This window comes from Kwoniella botswanensis, chromosome 1 (genome assembly GCF_036426115.1).
Source record: "Kwoniella botswanensis chromosome 1, complete sequence".
Classification (NCBI taxonomy): Eukaryota; Fungi; Basidiomycota; class Tremellomycetes; order Tremellales; family Cryptococcaceae; genus Kwoniella; species Kwoniella botswanensis.
This window is the reverse complement of record NC_088599.1, coordinates 5,294,851-5,314,636: the sequence shown is the minus strand read 5'-3', so window position 1 is coordinate 5,314,636 and position 19,786 is coordinate 5,294,851. Positions and strand designations below refer to the sequence as shown.

General features: G+C 45.3%; 8 protein-coding genes across 8 annotated transcripts; 2 read left to right on the top strand and 6 right to left on the bottom strand.

Annotated features, from left to right (window-relative positions):
* Positions 1-123: 123 nt before the first annotated feature.
* Positions 124-1,413, bottom strand: L199_002019 (uncharacterized protein; the record flags this gene model as incomplete). Its single annotated transcript, XM_064887769.1, has 2 exons — positions 124-1,182; positions 1,288-1,413. The coding sequence occupies 2 exons, from the start codon at positions 1,411-1,413 to the stop codon at positions 124-126; spliced, it is 1,185 nt and encodes a 394-aa protein (XP_064743841.1).
* A 660-nt stretch (positions 1,414-2,073) lies between these two features.
* On the bottom strand, positions 2,074-3,547 carry L199_002018 (uncharacterized protein; the record flags this gene model as incomplete). The annotated part of the gene is made up of 5 exons (XM_064887768.1): positions 2,074-2,510; positions 2,593-2,771; positions 2,831-3,105; positions 3,181-3,332; positions 3,427-3,547. The coding sequence occupies 5 exons, from the start codon at positions 3,545-3,547 to the stop codon at positions 2,074-2,076; spliced, it is 1,164 nt and encodes a 387-aa protein (XP_064743840.1).
* Positions 3,548-4,477: 930 nt separating this feature from the next.
* On the top strand, positions 4,478-6,777 carry L199_002017 (uncharacterized protein; the record flags this gene model as incomplete). The annotated part of the gene is made up of 5 exons (XM_064887767.1): positions 4,478-4,514; positions 4,588-4,856; positions 4,930-5,146; positions 5,255-5,485; positions 5,591-6,777. 5 exons carry the CDS (start codon positions 4,478-4,480, stop codon positions 6,775-6,777), a joined length of 1,941 nt encoding a protein of 646 aa, XP_064743839.1.
* Positions 6,778-7,043: 266 nt separating this feature from the next.
* Positions 7,044-8,038, top strand: L199_002016 (uncharacterized protein; the record flags this gene model as incomplete). Its single annotated transcript, XM_064887766.1, has 2 exons — positions 7,044-7,478; positions 7,586-8,038. The coding sequence occupies 2 exons, from the start codon at positions 7,044-7,046 to the stop codon at positions 8,036-8,038; spliced, it is 888 nt and encodes a 295-aa protein (XP_064743838.1).
* A 580-nt stretch (positions 8,039-8,618) lies between these two features.
* Positions 8,619-12,174, bottom strand: L199_002015 (uncharacterized protein; the record flags this gene model as incomplete). Its single annotated transcript, XM_064887765.1, has 3 exons — positions 8,619-11,269; positions 11,376-11,986; positions 12,122-12,174. 3 exons carry the CDS (start codon positions 12,172-12,174, stop codon positions 8,619-8,621), a joined length of 3,315 nt encoding a protein of 1,104 aa, XP_064743837.1.
* Positions 12,175-13,176: 1,002 nt separating this feature from the next.
* Positions 13,177-16,592, bottom strand: L199_002014 (OPT family small oligopeptide transporter; the record flags this gene model as incomplete). The annotated part of the gene is made up of 18 exons (XM_064887764.1): positions 13,177-13,420; positions 13,524-13,570; positions 13,624-13,877; positions 13,987-14,112; positions 14,177-14,199; positions 14,259-14,297; positions 14,353-14,369; positions 14,422-14,464; positions 14,515-14,528; positions 14,585-14,655; positions 14,704-14,780; positions 14,841-14,880; positions 14,938-15,023; positions 15,080-15,261; positions 15,339-15,745; positions 15,800-15,942; positions 16,011-16,282; positions 16,347-16,592. The coding sequence occupies 18 exons, from the start codon at positions 16,590-16,592 to the stop codon at positions 13,177-13,179; spliced, it is 2,331 nt and encodes a 776-aa protein (XP_064743836.1).
* A 796-nt stretch (positions 16,593-17,388) lies between these two features.
* L199_002013 (uncharacterized protein) lies at positions 17,389-18,010 on the bottom strand (the record flags this gene model as incomplete). Its single annotated transcript, XM_064887763.1, has 3 exons — positions 17,389-17,670; positions 17,748-17,876; positions 17,984-18,010. 3 exons carry the CDS (start codon positions 18,008-18,010, stop codon positions 17,389-17,391), a joined length of 438 nt encoding a protein of 145 aa, XP_064743835.1.
* Positions 18,011-18,253: 243 nt separating this feature from the next.
* Positions 18,254-19,694, bottom strand: L199_002012 (uncharacterized protein; the record flags this gene model as incomplete). Its single annotated transcript, XM_064887762.1, has 4 exons — positions 18,254-19,096; positions 19,196-19,344; positions 19,415-19,540; positions 19,625-19,694. 4 exons carry the CDS (start codon positions 19,692-19,694, stop codon positions 18,254-18,256), a joined length of 1,188 nt encoding a protein of 395 aa, XP_064743834.1.
* Positions 19,695-19,786: the final 92 nt, after the last annotated feature.

Sequence of the window (19,786 nt, the reverse complement as noted above, 5' to 3'; positions counted from 1 at the left end):
ATGATGTGTTACCTCCTTCATATAGTTGAATGCTAGATTGACAGGAAGGCTGAGTCAGCTCTACCTGACTTCTTCACCATAAGTGGTGCAGATGATTCACATACCTGATGCATTCCCTTGGGGTTAGGACTCTACATCAGGTGTCGTCACCTCAGCACCTGATAGTTCTTTTTCGAAAGCTTTGTCGATCTGTATCGAGGTCTTGTACCGATACCCAGGGCCTTGGTGGACCATGGTCATTGAGAGCTTCAAAGTCGTCTTCTCTGTCTTCACGTATTGACGTGACACCTTGGCCAATTCTCTGGCGTACTGTTCCGCGCTCTTGCCTGTTTTAGCATCACTATCGGTGACGCTGAAACATTTGAGGTAGATCATGAAGCTCCAGTAAGTGGAAGAGCCCTTTGCAACTCTACAGCCTCGCAAAAGTATGCTAATCTCAGGCATCGAAGCCATTGGAGATGTAGACGAAGCCCGGAGTCGATAGTTCCCTAAATCAATGGTGGACAACTTGGTCAAGCCCTTCCAGTGTAGCAGTGCCAGCATCTGTTCGAAAGTCACGACAGTCTCGGTCCGATCTTTAGGGTGTTGCGAAATGGTAAGAAGTGATCTGGAAAGCAATCTGATAATTTCAAGCATATCCTGATCGAGCCTCAGGAACGACAGGCATTTGACGTCGAGTAATCGTTTTTGATCCAGCTCCCTCAGTATCGTAAATACGATCTTATTTGAGATGGGGGAGTGATTCCAGAATTTCGTTAAGGTGAACGAGTCATAATTTCCCATTTGATCCATCATATCTTGTCGGAAAGTCCGTTCCTTCTGATCTTCGTCTTTGATTGTAAGACCATAGTTTTCCGATACTTCCACGCAGAGGCTTATGATCTCTTGCCATCCGATCGGTATCTTTACACTTCCGTAGTGGTGAGCGAGTGCTCTGGATGAACAACGCTTAGGTCTCGTTGTTGAAGAGGGTTGAGATATTCTGATGCGGACGGGATATTCGAAAGTGAACAGCTCTATCCCATTCACAAAACCGCCATAGAGTATTTGATCGTGTTTAGTAATTCTCGAAGCGTCAGGAAAGGTCTTGAACAATTTCGGCCAATCTGATAACTCGATATTCTTGCTGGATCTGGACAAAGAGAGGATTCGGACATGTGACAAGTAATAATGTAAATTTCCCTAAGTAGTGCCACCGTTTATCAGCAGCGGAACTCGAAATTGTCAAAGCAAGAGTCGCCGGTATGTCAAAGAGGAATTTGAGCAGTAGAGTGGTGAGAGACTCACTACTATCGTGATGTCGCCAACTCCTAATGAACAGCCCTGCTCCAATTTTTTGTAATGTTCGAAGGAGAATTCCCTGTACAAATGTTTTGAAGCTGATTGAAAAGCTGATTTGGAAAGTCGAAGCATCGTGACGAGTTCCCTCCTATCGAGCTTAGAGAGGATCATATCTGCAGGAAAGGAGTATCGATGACCATCTCCAATGCGCTGACGTTATTCGAGGAAGATGTGGATTCGCTGAATGCAGAGTCGAGCTGTTTTAGCTGCCACAGGTCGTAGCGGTCAGAAGGAGATTAGAAACGTACGTTGTCATGGTCTAGGCCTTTCAGAAAGCTGTAAGACAATGAGATAAGAATTGATGATGAATGGTTTAGATTGATGATCATCATCAGAAAGAAAGAAAGAAAGAAAGAAAGAAAGAAAGAAAGACAGAAAGACAGAAATAGAGGAGAAGGAGAAGAAAAAGCGAAAAATAAGAGAGAGAGGGGAATGTCGAGTGACGCTGATTGTGGGTCAGTTTGCTGCCTGCGGGTCAAAGCTCGGGCGCAAGAATGTGAAAGTAAGGTTCCGATTGATGTGAAGGTTAGCGGTTATATGTACTGAGTATTCGCGTATCGGGTCGAAGCCTGCATGAATCAAATCTTACAAAGCTGTCATACCAAAAATCGTCTCGCTCCGTCTTCCTTCAGCTGCGTCTTTCTTCCCTCTTCCGTCTATAATCAATGTCCACGCTCCATATACCTTTACTACCAGAAGTAACACCTCTCTATCATTTCCTCATAAACTTCTTTAAGCCATCTCAACATCACCATCCTCATCTTCCTCATCGTGTATAGCAGGTACCACTCCATTCTTCGTCAATTCCTCTAATAACTCAGCAACGTGTGATCCAATACCTTCATCTTCGTATTCCTGATCTTCGTATAATTTCGCACACTCGACTAACGATCTCATGCTTTCGCTCAAACATTCTTCTACACTCATCGGTTCGTCATCTTCACCATCTTCAGCTTTGGTAGTGGTGGAAGTGAGGAGTGAAGGGTTTTCCTTGATAGCTTCTGCTCGGAGGTACAATGCCCATCCTTCCAAGTATGCTCCTTCAATATTCAATGAGTCTTCCTCTCGTACCGTTGATAGTATGTCCAAAGCTTCAATATGGAGTGAATGTTCAAGTAAGAGTCGAGATAGGGCTAATCGGACAGGCAAAGCTGGTAATATAGGATCAACTGAAGAGTATATATCTCATCAGCTTTGGTTGACTCTCATTCTGAGTTTGCCCATCGGCGAATATGTGAATATGTTACTCACATGGTTCTCTTCCTTCCAGATCATTGTATAAACTGATGACTACCTTCTTGGCATCATCGAAACGAGATTGAGACATCCTAATACTTGCTAATGACAATTTTACTTCTGAATCATTCGGTGAAATGCTTAAAGCTCTTTGTATCAACGAATCACAGTTCTTCTCAGCTGCCTCTTCGAAACTAACGAGGGAGGGAATCATGTCAGCTATACATCTGCGAACCATCGTCAGATGACTCACCATAAGTCGGACATCCATATTTCTATCATAGCTACCAAAGCAGTGACGGCCATTTGTACATCTTCATCCACCTCTTCATCCTCCCGCTCAGCACCTCGCTGTTTCCCTTTACCCTTTCGAGCTTTCTCTGCTATACGCTTCTCAAGCATCGCCGTGGCTGTTGAGTAGTATCCCAATGCTTCTTGGGGTTCGGAAGCTGATTGAGCGAGATACAGGTATGGTGAAGGGTGAGAAGGTGGTTCGGCGGCATGAGGAGGGAATAGTTGGAGTAGATGCTTAAGCGACATATCAGCTGTGAAGCTTTGAATGTGCTGCATAACAGCGGGAAGCTGACAAAGAGCTGCACTTACCTCCCTTCCACGTTCTTCGTCACCTGCTTCCAGCTCTGCTATTCCAACCAACTCTCTAGCTTCAACATTGGAAGGTTCGAGTTCCAACGCCCTGTCCAAGAATTTTATGGCAAGTTCGAAATTCGACTGAGCAAGTAGCGTATGTGATTTATCTGGTAGAAGGGTTTGTTCAGAGGATCAGTATTAATCGGAAGCTCAATCAGGCTATACCTGGCCAGGAGTCTATGACATGCTGAGAGGATTTACCTATCAAACTTGCCGCATCTATCGGTCCAGCCGCACTACTTCCTTGGGCAGCCGCGGTTTGTTGCCTCTTCTCCGGGTTGGTACGCTTACTGGAAGCCGCAGACTTTTTCGTTCGTGTCATATTACTGTTTGACTGTTGTGCTGGTGATACAGTGAGATGCAAAGGTGATTACAATGGACAGAAAGAGAGGGGATTGATAGCGGATGACAACTTTTGATAATCATGAAACTACTGGCCGATGCAAAATCATAAAATCACAACAGCGACGTCGAGCGAGGCACAGAGCAGCGTTTGAATCACGTGACTTGGTTTCTTGTTGTTGTCAAACTACCATGATTGTGAAAGAGCACCAGGATTGTCGATGATGTATCTATCTATTCATCTTCATCGATTAACTGCCTTGCTTTTCACTGATTTCATCGCCATGTAATGGTGTACAATCTACAACCTCACTCTCATACCAGTAACAGACACTATTCAACAACATGGAGCGAAAGACACCTGAAACACCAACTAGCTTTCCTTGGTGTAGTCGTCAACCCCTTGAGAACGATTATCAGTCTGTCAATCAATCGACGCCGTACCCCTTGTACCTTTCCTTTCCCATGCATAGGAATATTCTTACTGATCATCCACTCCATCAAAGACCTACCTTTGATCACACAGAACGAGAGGCTGTTTGATGCGTAGTCTGTTGTGAAGATAAGCTTGACGACTATTCCGGGAATATCAGGATCAGTGTTCTAGAACTGACGAAAGGATTAGATTTACTTAGGACCCTATTCAGATATACTGATTTTGCTGACCTTAGATAAGAGACATACCAATTGATACCCCCCAAATCAAGGCAATCATATTTTATTGAACTATCATCAATACCGTGCCGCAGGAAAGGCAGGATCCTTCCAAGCTACTCTGGCAAGTGCGATCGACCTACCCTCAGTACCAGAGTTGTTTGGACCGACAGCGGAAACACTCATTCCATGTTGAGGAAAATAGACTAGTTGTTCTGCGTTCAACCGTTGCGTAGTCTCGTATGTACCATGAATGATGGACTTACTGGAGAAAGCTCAGTCAGCTTATGTCTGTGAGTGGCCTCGGCCTATGTCACCCTATCTCACCTTGCGTAGAACAATATGTGAGGTTGACGAAACATATAGTGATTTCACTATCATCAATCCCACTATTACTCCTAGCGATCATACCCCACCTCTTTCCATCTCGTCTCTCAGGTATATCCCCAATCTCTCGACTTACCCCTCCTACGATCTCATTGGCAATATGGACAATCTCGAAATGCAGTAGCACGATACTAGATCGATACGTACTGAAGAAAGGGCAAGCCCAAGATCTGTTCTGCAGTGTAGATGCGATACTTATAGACGCCTTGACGACTGGTATGGTCGCTCATATACCCGCTATAGCATTGGTGAGTCAAATATCTACTCCCGTTCGTCTAAGATACCCCCAAGACGAAAGCTGATACCTGCGTACTAAAATAGTATCGATATCGCTCTCTTCCTACTCCATCAATACCAAATCCCATCCCACCTACCAAGCTCCGCAATGCCATTTGTCTCATCATCATCTACGCCTACTCTCTATTACCTTGCGTACCAACTCTTTCAAAAGCCATCTCCAGAAGATTTAGCTCGTCGGAAGGTTTGGCGAAATGGTGGGGATTCTACTGTATAGATAGTGGAGATTGGTTCAGAACAGGTGAGTCATTGTATGTGCCTCCCATCCCTTGCAGCTCTTTCGTTGAAACAGCAGAAAAAGAAAGTATACAGGTATTATAGCCGCAGATGTTAATGTGTCAACAACTAGTCCGTCCGTTCACCCTCCTTGCCCCTCTCCTTCTAACTCTACCAATCACCGTTTTAATCTTTTCCGTCCTCTATTCTACCTCAGGTCATCCTTCTCCTCATATACACCCTACAACCAAACACTGGGCACAGGCGAGTATGTTTTTGCTCATTTCAGCAGGGATAGGAGGGTTCGTGGTGATTGAACAAATAATAGGATGGAATGATACCTGGTTATTTAGGGGGATTGAGGGTAAGTACACGAACACATACTGTTTCCTGCTGATGTTCTCGTGATGGGATACCATACAAATATAGGTCACTTGATATCTGACTGACTTGCTTTTTCACTTTACAGCCCTTGGTGGACCCATCTTGGCTCTGACATTACTATTCAACCTTGATACTTGGCATACATACTCATGTTGGATCCGATTCCGTCGTCCTCCCATGACATCTTCGGATAATTTCCATCCAAATACACCGTTATTATCCGACTTGCAAAAGAAACGAAGTTCGTCATTCTACGTCGATAAAATAGAGATTACACCTGGTTGTGGACCTGGTTTAATGATGGAACGAAGTGTTAGATTCCCACCCACACCTGTACAAGCTGAATATATCCCTAATAGACAGATGTCAACAAAGGGTAAAAAAGGCAAAATTGAGAGTCTGTTGCCGCCTCCTGCGAAGAGGAAATCGAATAAGGGAACGGAATGGTTGAAATCTGCTTTGACCAGCCATACATATACTCATAATACAGAAAGAGGAAGAGAGAATATGGATATAGATATGGATTTGGAAAGAGGATTACATCCCCATCCACATTCAATAGACCAAAATCATTCACCACCTATACAACTTTCTCCTGAAATCGTTGTGAGGGATGTACCTCGAGTGATAGTTCAGGAACCTACCCCAATACATTTCAATCGACCTAGTAGATATTCATCGAGTACAAATGCCTCGTCTCCATTCCAATATCAAGATCTAGTTACCTTTTATTCAACTGCTCCTTCCGGTATTGAACAAGAGGGAAGAGCTAGTAGCGTTTTTCCATGTTGTGATTCGGTTTATTCATCTACTACATTACCTTACGATACGAGGGGTTCATCTACGATAGACAAGCTGAGGAGCAAGGGTAGTACGAGTACTGAATGGAGTTTTGACTCGAATTCTGGGTTGGGTGAAATCATTGGAGGTATCGGTAAATCACCATTACCACCCGTCCCGGCAATAACGACATCCAATATAAGTAATGAAGGTGAAGATGATTCAGCATATCACCAACTCCCAGCATCGATGGCTATACCGGGACCTAGACCAACTATTACAAGAGACAGTGGTAGCCTGAATCAAGATCATCCTCCCAGTGTGACTTCCTCAATATACTCTCAACCATCTATTGTAGATTCATACCGCGTTGTCCCCAGACCTGTACACAGTAGGAATACATCCAATCACAGTATATCAACTAAGAGAACGTTGATATCCACTGCCGAAGGAAGGGAAGAAGATGAGCAGGAAATGATCAAATTTGGTTAAATTAGAGTTATCTAATCACGTTGTAGACAGAGTGTCTCGTCTCGGAACACGGATAAGATGACGACGGATCGAAGTGCTTTTAATTTTACCCGCCTCGGGAATGAATTTGGTTTTTTGTTGTTGTTTTCGTATCTTGATATACTCTGTATACTTTACTCTGTCAAGCTATCTCACATCATATGCATTGCGAATAAAGCCCTATTCAATCTTGTAAGGTATATACACATCATCTTCATGATCATGTAATAACCCACGATCCACAGACGATGAACCATAAAACTGTTTTACTATCGCTCACTTCCCTAGGTCTAGGTTTGTTAACCTACCAACACCTGTCTCTCCGATCGCACTATCCTAGCTTACCTGTCCCTCCTCAACTATCGATATCCAATCGCAGCTCAAAGCCATATAGTACGAATCACTGGACAAAATGTGAAGTAGGTGATTCATGGGCTGTGAAAGTACCTGAATCTACCTTGATCCGACAGCTACCATTAGACGGTGAGGACGGGGATATTGGAGAGAAGTGGAATAAGGCTTTTTGGACGACTTGGCCCCTGAGGTTGGAAGGAATATTGTTAGGTTCGATCATGAGAATGGTCAAGCATAGATCGAATGAAGAGAACGATCAGAGGGAAGAGGTGTATTGGAGTGAGGACGGATATAAGATCAAGGTCGGACAGACTGTTGTGAATGGTTTGGTAAGTCCCTTCCTCCACCTCTATCATCATCCTAAACCCATCGTACCTTCAGCAGCTATATACTGTGGTAACAGAGATGAGTCTTGAGCTAAACAGTATGAGATCAGTTCACGATAGAATCAATCAATCAAATACCCCCTCAACCCCCATCTCAGTTTACATCCACACAAATCACTTATTCATGGGGTAATCTCTCACCCCCCTGTCCAAGCAAGTCTTCATCGTGGATATCTATCCCAATACGAGGTGGATATCGCACCCTATCCGTACTATCCGACTCATATCTGAATTCTCAGGATCACTCGTCGAAAGCGAATGAGTTTAGTAGCAGGAGCAAATCGGGTGACGATCAATGGGTGTATCTCATATTTACCGCTCACGGTATATCCTCGACATCCGCATCCACATCCACATCGTCGAATGACCAACCAGGGAAGCAAGGGATGTTCGATAAGTTATTTATAGAGTTCCATAAGACCTATTCTAGGATATTGGTTCATTTGGCCATTAGGCAGATGGGTTTGAGCAATGTAGTGGAAAAGGTAGATCGATGGCCTTGAGGATCATCTCATACCCGATCCTACAGTATACGTTGTATGAAAATTGGTTATTTGAATGGTCGTACTCGTACTTGGAACCCAGTCCATCTTCTTATGTGTTCACCTTCATATAGTCATGAAATCAGATGCAACTACAAAGTCAATGGGGCATAACATGGTTCATGCAAAAAAACAAAGCATCGAAACGAGCCAAAGGGAAGTGAAAGGAGTGAAAAGTCCATCTACATAACGGAAAACGACATCATCATAAATTATCATGAATCTACTTGATTTGGAAAGACTCCCAAGATCATTCTATTCACACGATGTTGAACTGGGAGGAGATAAGGAAGACATATGACATATGGAAGTAAAAATACAATAGGTCTCATTTCATCTTTCTTCTTTGCAATTCATCTATTCACCTTCCACTCTTATCCGCATATCATTACACACCTAGCATTTCCTTTTCCTCCAATCCTATCACCCATCACATGCATTTCCCAATTCTATCAGGGATGATCAACTGTTTTGCCCGATAGAAAATGATCCTCACTTCTTCGTTCTTCAATCTTCCCTTATCCCACACTCACACCACTGCCTACCGATGATGTGCATACCCCCCACCCTGATAGCCATAAACCTGCCCCACCTGCGGCTGACTCTGAGGTCTGGGCGGTGGAGGATGAGGATGTTGACCGTAGAAAGCCTGTTGCGGGCTATACAGTTGTTGTGGACCTGGGCCAGGTTGGCCTGGTGGACCTCTTCTTGGATCATACCCTGGACCATTGGCTCCAATTCCATTGGGTGGTGGTCGATTGTTGTATCCTTGTGGTGATCCAGCACCAGGTGGTAATCTCTGAGGAGGTTCCCAGTTCCCCTGCTGCTGAGGAGGTAATCCTCCAGGAGGAGGTAAAGGTCTTTGACCTGGACCAGGTCCGCCATATCCCTGATGTTGAGGTGGTGGTCTCTGACCCTGAGGGGGATGTTGGAATAACTGTCCAGGTTGAGGTTGAGAGAACAATTGGCCAGGTTGAGGTCCAGGTGAAGTAGGGTTGGGTCGTTGAGGGAATGGCGAAGCGGGTCCACCGTTCGATCCTGGATGATGGAATATTTGACCAGGTTGAGGTCCAGAATGTTGGGGATATAATGGTCGGACCTGCCCTTGACCTTGGCCCTCCGGTGGACCTCTACCATCAGTCACTACTCTGCGCATTCCGCCGGAATTAGGTCCAGGAGGCGGTAAGGGATGGGGATGAGTAGGGTTCGACATTGTTCTCTGTCGAGTATCACGTCTCTCATCTAGACCAGTGAGAATGGGCGAGCCATTACTTTGAGGTGGAGGACCGAAGGATGATTGGGGTACACCGCCTGGCGGACCGCGTATGTTGGCAGGGGGACGGTGTTGTTGTTGAGGATGATACCCTTCAATGGGTGAGCGTGGTCCAGGTCCTGCGGGTGGAGGTTGAGACATTGCTCTTTGAGGAGCATTTTGTGGTAATGGTCGTGGAGATTGTTGGTGAGGACTGTAGTTTTGAGAAGGCGGAGGGATCGATTGTTGCGAAGGCGGACGAGGTGGTGGAGATTGTTTATTGACCGGCTGCGATCGCATCTCATGGTCGACTTGAGCATTCTGCATACCGTATGAAGGAGCACGCATCGGCGCTTCGTTATTTCTACCATCTCTCGCTCTCTCAGGTTTAGATAGACTGTTCTTTTTTGTCGAAGCGGGGGTAACGACTGGAGGAAGAGCAGGCGTAGGAGCAGGAGACTCGACAGGGTTGGTCCGGGGCAAAGGTTTCCCAGCCGATCCTGAATCAGCTGGTTTGGGAGGTGTACCTTTGACCGGAGCTTTGACTTCATCTTTCGATTTCTCGGGATCAGTGGTCGAAGCTGTCTTCTTCTCTTCGGTAACGTTCCGACCAATCACACCAAGGTACCAGAACATGAGATTGGAAATCAAAACCTGCTCGTACAACGGTCTTCTAGCATTGGCAAGCTTGATGTGACTCAGCCGGTAAACAGCCCTTTCTACGTGGATAGGATACCGGGCGTAGCTGGAGAAGCCAGGTGAAGTAGGCGAAGGAGAAGGGGGAACTCCAAGTGATTTAGCTGATTTGGATGAACCGAGCAGAGCAGCTGCTGCTGCAGGACCAGCAGACGAAAAGTTGGCAACTGATGATATCTCTTCTTGCTTTTTCTTCCCTCCAAATAACGATCCGAGAAATCTATCTTTATCTTTCTTACCCTTACCATCCTTATCCTTCTTGTCCTTTTTGCCGAACAATCCACCTTTCTTCTGCTTTTCCTTCTCCTTGCTGACAGTCGACGATGCAGACGAGACTCCTGAATCTGTACGAGCGAGATTAGGTGTTTCGATATTCACGGGCGTCATCTTTTGATCGACAGGCTGCGGCGCTGGTTGCGCTTGCTGTTTTTGCTCTTGCTGCTGTTGCAAGGCCATGCCAGGTGGGAGAGATGAGCGCTGCGCGGGGGGAGCCATGCCTGGTGGGAGATCGTACTGGGATGCATGCTGTTGAGGTGAAGTGATCGAGGTTTCTTCCGGTACTTGTAAATTAGGTCCAGAGGTGACCAGAGAGGGTATAGCCGGTCTTTCCAGTTGCATTTCTGCGCCAGGCGAGGTTCTCCTCACACCAGCTAAAGGATCTCTGACAGTCTCCTGTGTAGGCGTTCTATCATGATCATGTTCCGACGCAAACCAATCTCCGTCCTGTTGATAGGGTGAAGTCGTTATCACGGGCGGTAAAGAAAGCTTCTTCCCAGGAGGAGAAGGTTCAGGACTAGGTGAAGTGGAATGATCTCGTGAAGAAGATGACATCGAGCTGGATCTTGAATCTCTAGCGTACGCATCGAATATGTGAGCTTCATCCGTTGATTCATCCGATCCTCTTCTTTCTTCTAAGTGTTGTACCGAATCGTGGAATACTTCCTTATCTTCGTTTCCATGTGAATCATCGCTACCTCCCATACTAGATGTTGTACCCGTACTTGATTTCTTAACTCTATCGGAATAATCGAACTCATCATCAAAGACGGGTAACTCTCGCTGTGGTGCAGCGGTCATTCTACCTTTCCTCGTAGCCGCGAATCGATGTCCTCCTCCATCACCTGATAAGCTTGCTTTCCCTCTGATCTTGGTACGTGCCGAACGACGTAGAATTGATCCTGGTCGTGAAGGTATGAGGGGAGCATCATCGGTATCACCGCCTTGAGGTATGTCATCTTGGAGGACTGGATGTATTGAAGATGATTATTAGTCAAACCAAGAGGATCATACGGACACGAGGCACGGAGAGATGGCTTGAGTGTAATCAAATACGAAGGGTAATCCACTTACATCCAGGAGCAACATTCATACTCAAACTCCTCCTCAACAGAGTCCTCATCGCTTCCGGATCATCTTCCACCTCATCCGCCTCATCCACCAATTCCTCTAATTTCTGTAGATCATTCAATGTCAATCCCTTTTCACCTGATCTTCCACCATATATACTCGCCGGTCTTCTGGTAGGTAAAGGTGGAGCTTCGTTTTCAACATTATCTCCTGGTTTAGGTTGATATTGTCTACTCAACATTGATCTTTTCCTACCCAACCCCTCTGATCCTCTTCGACTGGGATTACGAGATAACCAACTCGGACTTCTACTCAGTCCGGGCGCTTCAGCAGCTTCAGCGGCATCGGCATGCGTCGGATCAGGATGAGTATGCGATTTTAAGAATGCTCGAAACTCTCCCGGAGCAAGTTCAGGATGCAAATGTGCTGGGACCCAGAACAGACCTGCATCTTCACCGCTCAGTCCATCAGGTGTAGATAAGGTGATATCGTCATTGGTATCGTATAATGAACCGGATGATTCAGGTCGAGAACTAGGTGATGGAGGTGGTAGGTCTGGATCTAATGGTAATTCCCCTGGTCCAGCAGATGTTATAGATCTTCGTCGAAGATTCCTAGTGTGGTAGAAGATAAGGATTTGGAGTCGGGTCAGCTTGAAACACCAAACCGCACATCACACAAATACAAGGGGAAGGTACGGTAGATCTTTTTGACGTTTGTAGGAAGGAGATGTTCTAAGCTACACTCACCTCAAGGTATTTATCTCCCTCTCGATCTCCTGGTCAGATACCTCTGAAGGCATGATGTATCTTGTCTTCTCTAATGTACCACTGATTGGTCACTCGTTGACTCGCACGAGCCCAATGGGATTCAGGGGTGTTGCGAATCGGGTGGGATGGTTTGTTCTATATACACTCTATATGCTGAATATTGTAGATGACGGATGAAAGGTGAATGGTGAATGGTGAATGGTGAAGCGATGATGCAGTGTAGTAGCTGTTATCGTTATGAATTGAGGATGTACGGTGATTTGCTGTTCGAAGGATATTATCTCACTCTTTCACTGTAGTTGACGTGGTTTGGCTTTGGGTTTTTTTATGTTTTGCTCGTGTTCGTGAATCGTGAATTGTGAATTGTGAATGGTGGATTGCGAATTCGATCCTAAAAGTCACTATTCCTCCATCTCATTCTCGTATATATGCAATGTGTCGATACGGTCGTCCAGTCGTGAGTTTGCTGTTGATGATGTCGAGGCAAGCTGTACTATATGCAAGGGAGTAGAATGGACAGAGTGAGTGCGAGTGTGTGTGTGGTATGAATGTGCAGTCAAAAGTGCACGCGAGAGGGGTTGTATGGAGGGGGGGTGGATGATTATGATTATGTACGCTCGGACCGGCACCACTTTGTTCACTTTTGTTGCACTTAGGCATGCATCTTATACCATCCATGTCATTGTTTATGTAATACTTCCATCTCATTCCCTTAACGCTGCAGGGTGTCAACAGGTGCCTTTTACTATGCCCTCAATTCGATCATGAGCACAGTTCAATCCCAAACAGGATGAACGTGGAAGCGAGCCATACAGCATACGTCTTTCGAGGGCAACAGCAAAGGGTACCGATAGGTATTCCCGGAATAGCAGTGGAAGAAGAAATGGTTGTTCCGTTCCTTCATCCGTTGCTGCCAAGGTAAAAGGACCAAGGTGGTGGCACTTGGCGGTTGAGTTGCCATAGACATACATATATGAACCAATACATGATTTCTACTTGATGACCTTCATGCATGGATGCAATCTAGCCCTCTCTCAAGTCCCTGGGACGCAATGTTCCGTATCTCCCCTTGCATTACCCCACCATTCCGGACCATTCCACGTCCATATCACCCCTCCGAAAAGAACATATATCGTCAAGGCAGTGATGGAAGTACCAGCATCTAGAGCAGATGAAATCACGTATATGTATTTACCGTGTGTCTTGGGATATCTCTTGGCGAAGTACGAGTTCGACAGGACAGCGACTATCATCGATGTGAGGATGATATTCGTTGGGCTAAGAGGAACACCATGTAATCAGCTTGATATCCCGAACAGTAATGTATCACCGCACTGAGATATCTTCCTTGTCAGGCGTCGGAGGTCGTCTTCTCACTTACTATTGGGGTACAATTGTAGCGCCGCTACATATGATCGGAAATACAACCTATATAAAATGATCAGCTACGAAGCCCGACCAATGATCGCCGATCAACTGACTTTGTTCAATTTATATCCAGGCCACCTCTTATGACCCCACCAACAAGCTAAAGGTACAATTGCACCAATGAGAAAACCGAGATACAGCACTTCATACCCTCCACTGAAGAACCTCGCGGGAGCTACTGCACCCCATATGATTGAAGCGGAGTAAAATATTGCTGGCGCTCTACCCGTCCATTGACCTGTCGGATCTACTACCGAGCCGTTGAGGAAAGGTCGTTTGGACTCCAGTACAGATTCCAGAGTGACATCTGCGAAAGTATTCGGATCAAATCAGCTACTGAACCATATATGCAGATTGATCCCAAACGAAACTACTTCCATGTATGCTTGCACGAATATCCTACAAATGAGACTTACAGTTGGCTAAAGCACCTAGCACCGTACCTAGTATCTGACACGCAAACATCTCTCTAGGAGGTATAGAAGTGTACCAGCCGAGTTTCAGATCGGATGTGAGAGCAAGAGCTTGTGACATAGCCATATCTGCGCGGGAAAAAAAATGTAAGCTGTCAACACTAGTTCATTAGGTTCAGTCATTGTAGCTTACATCCGTAGCATTTGAAAGTCACACTGCGCATTGTGTCAGTACGACAAAAGAAGACGGTCATGATATAATGTTTCCCACTCACTTTCCAATCGGTTTTCCAGGCATGAGAACTCCAGCAACGCTGTAGTATAAGTCAGTAAATGAAAGTTCTCCATGATGTTCCGTAGACCACTTACAATTCGGTCAAGACATTCTTGAGTCTATTGTTAGCTAGTGGTATATACGATAGCTGAAGAGTACCTCACCAATCCTATCTGCGTGTTGCTAACAGCCGCTATGATCCCAACACTGTTTCCTTGTTAGCTGTGCAACACCTGCAGACTACCCAGCTTACTTACGGCACCAAGAAGATCTACACAAATCACACGTCAGCTAGACCCGTAGAGAAATTGCGTTCGGCAAGCTCACCGTAGCTATTGCCATAGCAAGTATCAGAGCCCATATAGGCATTTGTAGTGGAGTAGTCTTGACAAGTATCACTAGACACATAATCAGTGACTCATGATTACATGCGAGATTGAACTGACCTGCTGCACCGAAATTCACCCCCAACAAGCCGATATACCAGGATGAAGGTACGGGAAGATACGATCGCATGAGCTTGCTTCGAATAGTGTTAGCTGTATTTATTTCCGCTCCTTTTCAGGTGAAGACTTCAACTTACTTATGAACATCATTCAGATCATGACCGCGTTTCGATAAAGCTAAGTACGAGACATGTCAGCTCGACTACTTCAAGATACACGAAATGCTCAACTGACCTTTTTTAATCTCATCTCGGTGCCATAGCCATACATGTACTAACACACTTGACAGGGCAGCAAAACTCAACCCGTATGTGATAGCACTAAGAAACCATCAGCTAAGCCACATGATTCAATATTGTCATACTGGCTAGCTTACAAATATGGAGTAAGCAATAATGGTTTTGCGGTTTCATAAGCTACTTCATCCAACGATAAATCAGGTTTCAATATTGATGTCACGTCGAATTTTTGGAATGTCGAATTGTATAGACCTGCAGAGACGGGTGAAGGGAATGATCTGGCTGACCAGAAATTGGTAATTAGGATGAGGGGCATGATCTACAACAATTTCGATATAAGCTAACTTATTTGTACTCTACTCCCAAAAGGAGATACAGAAGAGTGAATTGACTTACTACCCATATCATCCCTACCAAACCACCAAAGTAATTTCCCAGAGCCCAATAGGGAGTATACAAAGGACCAGAAGAACCAATACTACTCCAATCGAAACTCCAATTGGCCACGCCAAGTCCGGAATATCCACTTCCCAATGTCCTCATCCACCATGATTCGTTATTCATCAGACACAGTACCGATACCGATGTCAATGTGGGAAAGAGCAAGAAGGGTAAGAACTGATAGATGAATGTGATAAGGAATATAATCATGAATATACGTAATCTCTTGGTTGTCATGGCTTGAGCAGCGGTTGACAAGACCGAAGAAGTTGATGAGTAGAGTGTGGTAAATAGTTGGACGGTGACTAGGGTGGAGGGCCAGTACATTGCTGGAGGATTGACGAGGAGGTTTTGCAGCATTCCTATAAGGGTCGTATATCAGCAGCTAGCTCATGCCAACAGTATGTTCGACTCACCTGCCAGTCCGAATCCGATACACTGCGTAGTCAATAACAACAATATCGAAGGTAGTCGTCCGACGGGTGTATCATAGTACAAATCCATGATCGCCAATATATCAGCCGCATAAGCAGCAGCAGCTCCCGATGAGCTCAAAACACTACACATACCAGCAGTCAGCAATCAGCAATACGATACCATTCTGGTCTTCGGCCAGGTGATACATACCTGACCAGAATTGCCTCTTTGATAGAGAACCTTCCAGGATTTAGCTCCCACCCGAATATCCTCTTTCCTCTAGGTATCATCTTCTCATTGGCTAGTATGTGTCCGAGAGGGTATGTAGCTAATATAACGAAATACTGGGAGAATTGAGGCGCATTAGATTTGAAGTAAAAAACCATCGATGAACATGCTCCTAAGATGCAGAAGGTCGATCCAAGTACCAGTACTCGTAGAGTCAACGTGGGTAGTGTAGGATCATCTGTTGATGGGACGGTCTATATTGAACTTCAGGTCAGTTTGGAATCATTCTGTGAAGGTACAGTGAAATGGGCAACTCACACGGGCTACCAAAGCTTCTATATTGGTACCTTTCCCTATAATCTCTTCGTCTTCTACTGCCCTTCTGTACGTAGCTGGATCACCTTCTGATTCTTCTTCTCCTCCACTTTTGTTCTCATCTGATCTACCGAGTAGCCTTGCGTCCTCTTGACTGATCTCTTCTCCTTCGTCATAGCCCTTGGAATTGGATTCAGCTCGGAGAGAAGGAAGCTCATATGCTTCGGCCTCTCGAGGCGTGACGGACATGGCGGAGGAGATGGAAGGGGAGGAAGGGGAATGGATGCTACTAGACTGACCTCTGATACAACAGCTGGTTATGCCTTACCGTCATGTCTGGATACTTGTCACTCAAATGATGGGATGGATCGACGACTGTTTCTGCGTAATTGTCGCGTTTAATTGTAGTAGTGTGTGATCAGTGTTTCCCGGTTATAGGAGCGATTTTCGAGGTGGACGTCAGGGAGTGGGTGGCAGATTCTGGATAAACAATTGATGGCGTTTAACAGAAGCGTCAACTTCATAAGTGTGGATACAGTATCAGCATGATCCATAAGATGATCGTCAGGCGAAACCAAGCAGAATGCGGTCTTTCTGGAACGCAGAAGAGGGAGCATGTCTTGGTCGGTCCCTGCATTCGGAAGCTGTGCATCGGGCATATCGGTGTAATCAGGAATAGTAAGATTGACATACAACTTTTCAAGATGGCCGGATTTGATCGATCTGGATGGAGTACTTCTAGAGTGGTACGAAAGCTTTGACACATGATTTCGAGGTGATGATGAGATCTTTGACACCCTCCGGTATGTCGTCGAGGTTATCGACGATCTCCTCATCGTACTGTACCAAGGATAAATTGCGAAGAGCTTCGCTTCCATAGAGCCTCAATTTTTGTCAATTTCCGCGAATTATCCTGAAGGAAGAGTGATGTCAATCTTGAGGGTCTCTAGCCGACCTTACAAAGCCTTCACTCCTAGTTGATGACACCTCCTTGAACACTCTAGCTTGCTCTTCGATATCTGGAGTTGTTGTCTCGCCACTTATCCTAACATGGAGGATCGGTCGAAGAATCCACTCCTTGGGTATGAAAATTGGGATAACGTAGTCTCGGATGAGGCTCACCAAGTACGATGGTATCCTTATACTCGCATTCGTAATTGGCTGTTCCACTTTCGGTAGAGCGATACAGGGTGTTATCTCCTCGGGATATACTTTCGACATTAGGTAGATCAGATAAAATTTTTCCCCATCGAGCTGGTTGAGGGGGTCTACCTCGAGAATAGAGATTGATAACCCTGACTGCCTCAAAATAGATATTCATTCTTTCCTTCCAAACCCGTCGTGAGATGTATCAGCTAAGTCTCTTGGTTAGAGCAGAGTTTCAGATTGAACAGGGGTACCTACTTTCGGGCTCGCCAGTAGAGTAGGTCTGCTGAGGTATCGTCCGGTATATCCCACTATGGGCGATGATCGCTGTAATGCGAAGGTCGGTGGTAGCAAGAAGATCAGCCACGGGTAAAGGATCTCGTCAATCTTCCGCGATTCTCGCAATTGCGAAGGTCAGTCAAGATTAATTTGCAAGCATTAGAAGCCGAATGCAGAATGACGCTTCTTGGGGGTGCATGAAGGTAGCTGTTTACACTACTACATCTAATGATATGGTACATCTCTGCACAAGATGATTATGGTTCTACAATCATACAAACACGTGAATCGTCAATTTTCCAATGATATGCTCCAAGCGGACGAAGTCTCCGCGAAAGAAGTTTTTTGACGATACGATCGAGCCGCACCATTAAAGCCTCAGAAGGACTCAATAGAAAAGGAGAGTGGGTGGAGACTTTCCATTTATTCTCCTACGCAGCTCATCCAAATTGAGGATCTACTATCTTCTGGCTTTTTGTTATTGGTTACTCCCCATTAGGATCCACCGCTTCAGCATCAGGTTCATCCACGATAGCTTCTTCAGGTGGTCTTTCCGTCGTCTCAAAACCTAGTACACTTTCTCTTATCTCCTGAGGTGTGGTGGATACCGGCTGTTGCTGCTGTTGATCAGATTCTATATGTTCATCGTGATCCTTCTCTAATCCTTCGTGCTGCTGTTGATGAAGTGTATTTGAATCCCTTATCTTATTCGATTCAGCCAATTGATCCGCTTCCATAGCTGCTCCAGCTTCCAATTCTTCTATTGTCAAACTCGATTTTCTCGATCTTTCACCTTCTGGCGATTTCACACCTTCATCCTCTTTTCCCTCTTCTACAACATCCTGGTCACCTAATGCAGGGAGTTTCAGATCTTGGGATATGTTTAGAAGATCTCTTAAAGCTTTATTCTCCTCTTCTAATCGTAATATTTCCATTTCTCTCTCCAATGCCCAATCTGATTGTCCCTCCGTACCGTTATAACCCCCACTTCGACCCGGTATAAATCCAGGAAAATGTACAGGTTTATTAGGAGCTCTAGGGAATGGTTTCAAGTTCGATATAGTCGATTTGGGTGATGAAGATATTTCAGATATTGTTGCAGGATGATTGACAAGATTTAGTAAACCCGGTAAGTTGGCTAAATCGTTATCTGAATCTTCACCACCCATCGAACGTAATGTTGATCTTAGCAAAGTTGATAAACGAGTGAGAAGTAGGGACAGGGATGTGGAGTCGTGGAGTTGGGCGGATGAATGGGCTGTTTGTAAAGTCTGAAGTAAGGAGGTGTAATAGGAATGTAAGGATAGGTCGTGTTGTTGTGATGAGTGCTGTTGACGATAGCAGGTAAGCATGACTTCCAAAAGCATACCAAGGACTTAGTACGATGATATACAGATGGCATTGGAGGGACAAACATGAACACTCACAGCTATACCCCTGAATTTGCCCATGACCGTTTCCAACGTTTGCTCATACTCTTTCAGCAGAGCGTTCAGCTGTTTGTTCTCATGTTGCAGCTGCTGATTTTCGGTAACCAGATGTGAGGAGAACGCTTCGAGTTCTGATTGAAATTCCTCTACATATGAAGCGATAGTTAGCTCGGTAAACAAGGACTCAGATGACATGGTGGGCGTGTTTCAACATACCATTCGATATATCCAAATTAAACCTCCTCAATGGAAAACCAGTGCCCACATGTGCCGCTTGACCTTTCACATTCTCTGATCTCGACTTGAGCTGAGTTACCAATGCTCGATTCTGCGCCAGTTGGTCTGTTTTGTGGATGCTTCCCGAAATGAGCGAATGGTCATGGAAGGAACCGAGAAATCCTCACCCATATTGAAACAAGTACATACCTGATAATTCCCCTACCAGACCCCAGAGTCGTGACAATTCGTCTTCTATGTCCACCATCGAGCGAGCCATGTTGATAGCTTTATGAGTGTCAGGTGGTTGTGGTCGATGGTGTCTGTATGATGTCTATGTATCTGTGTCTAGGTTGAATAGCATACAGTAGC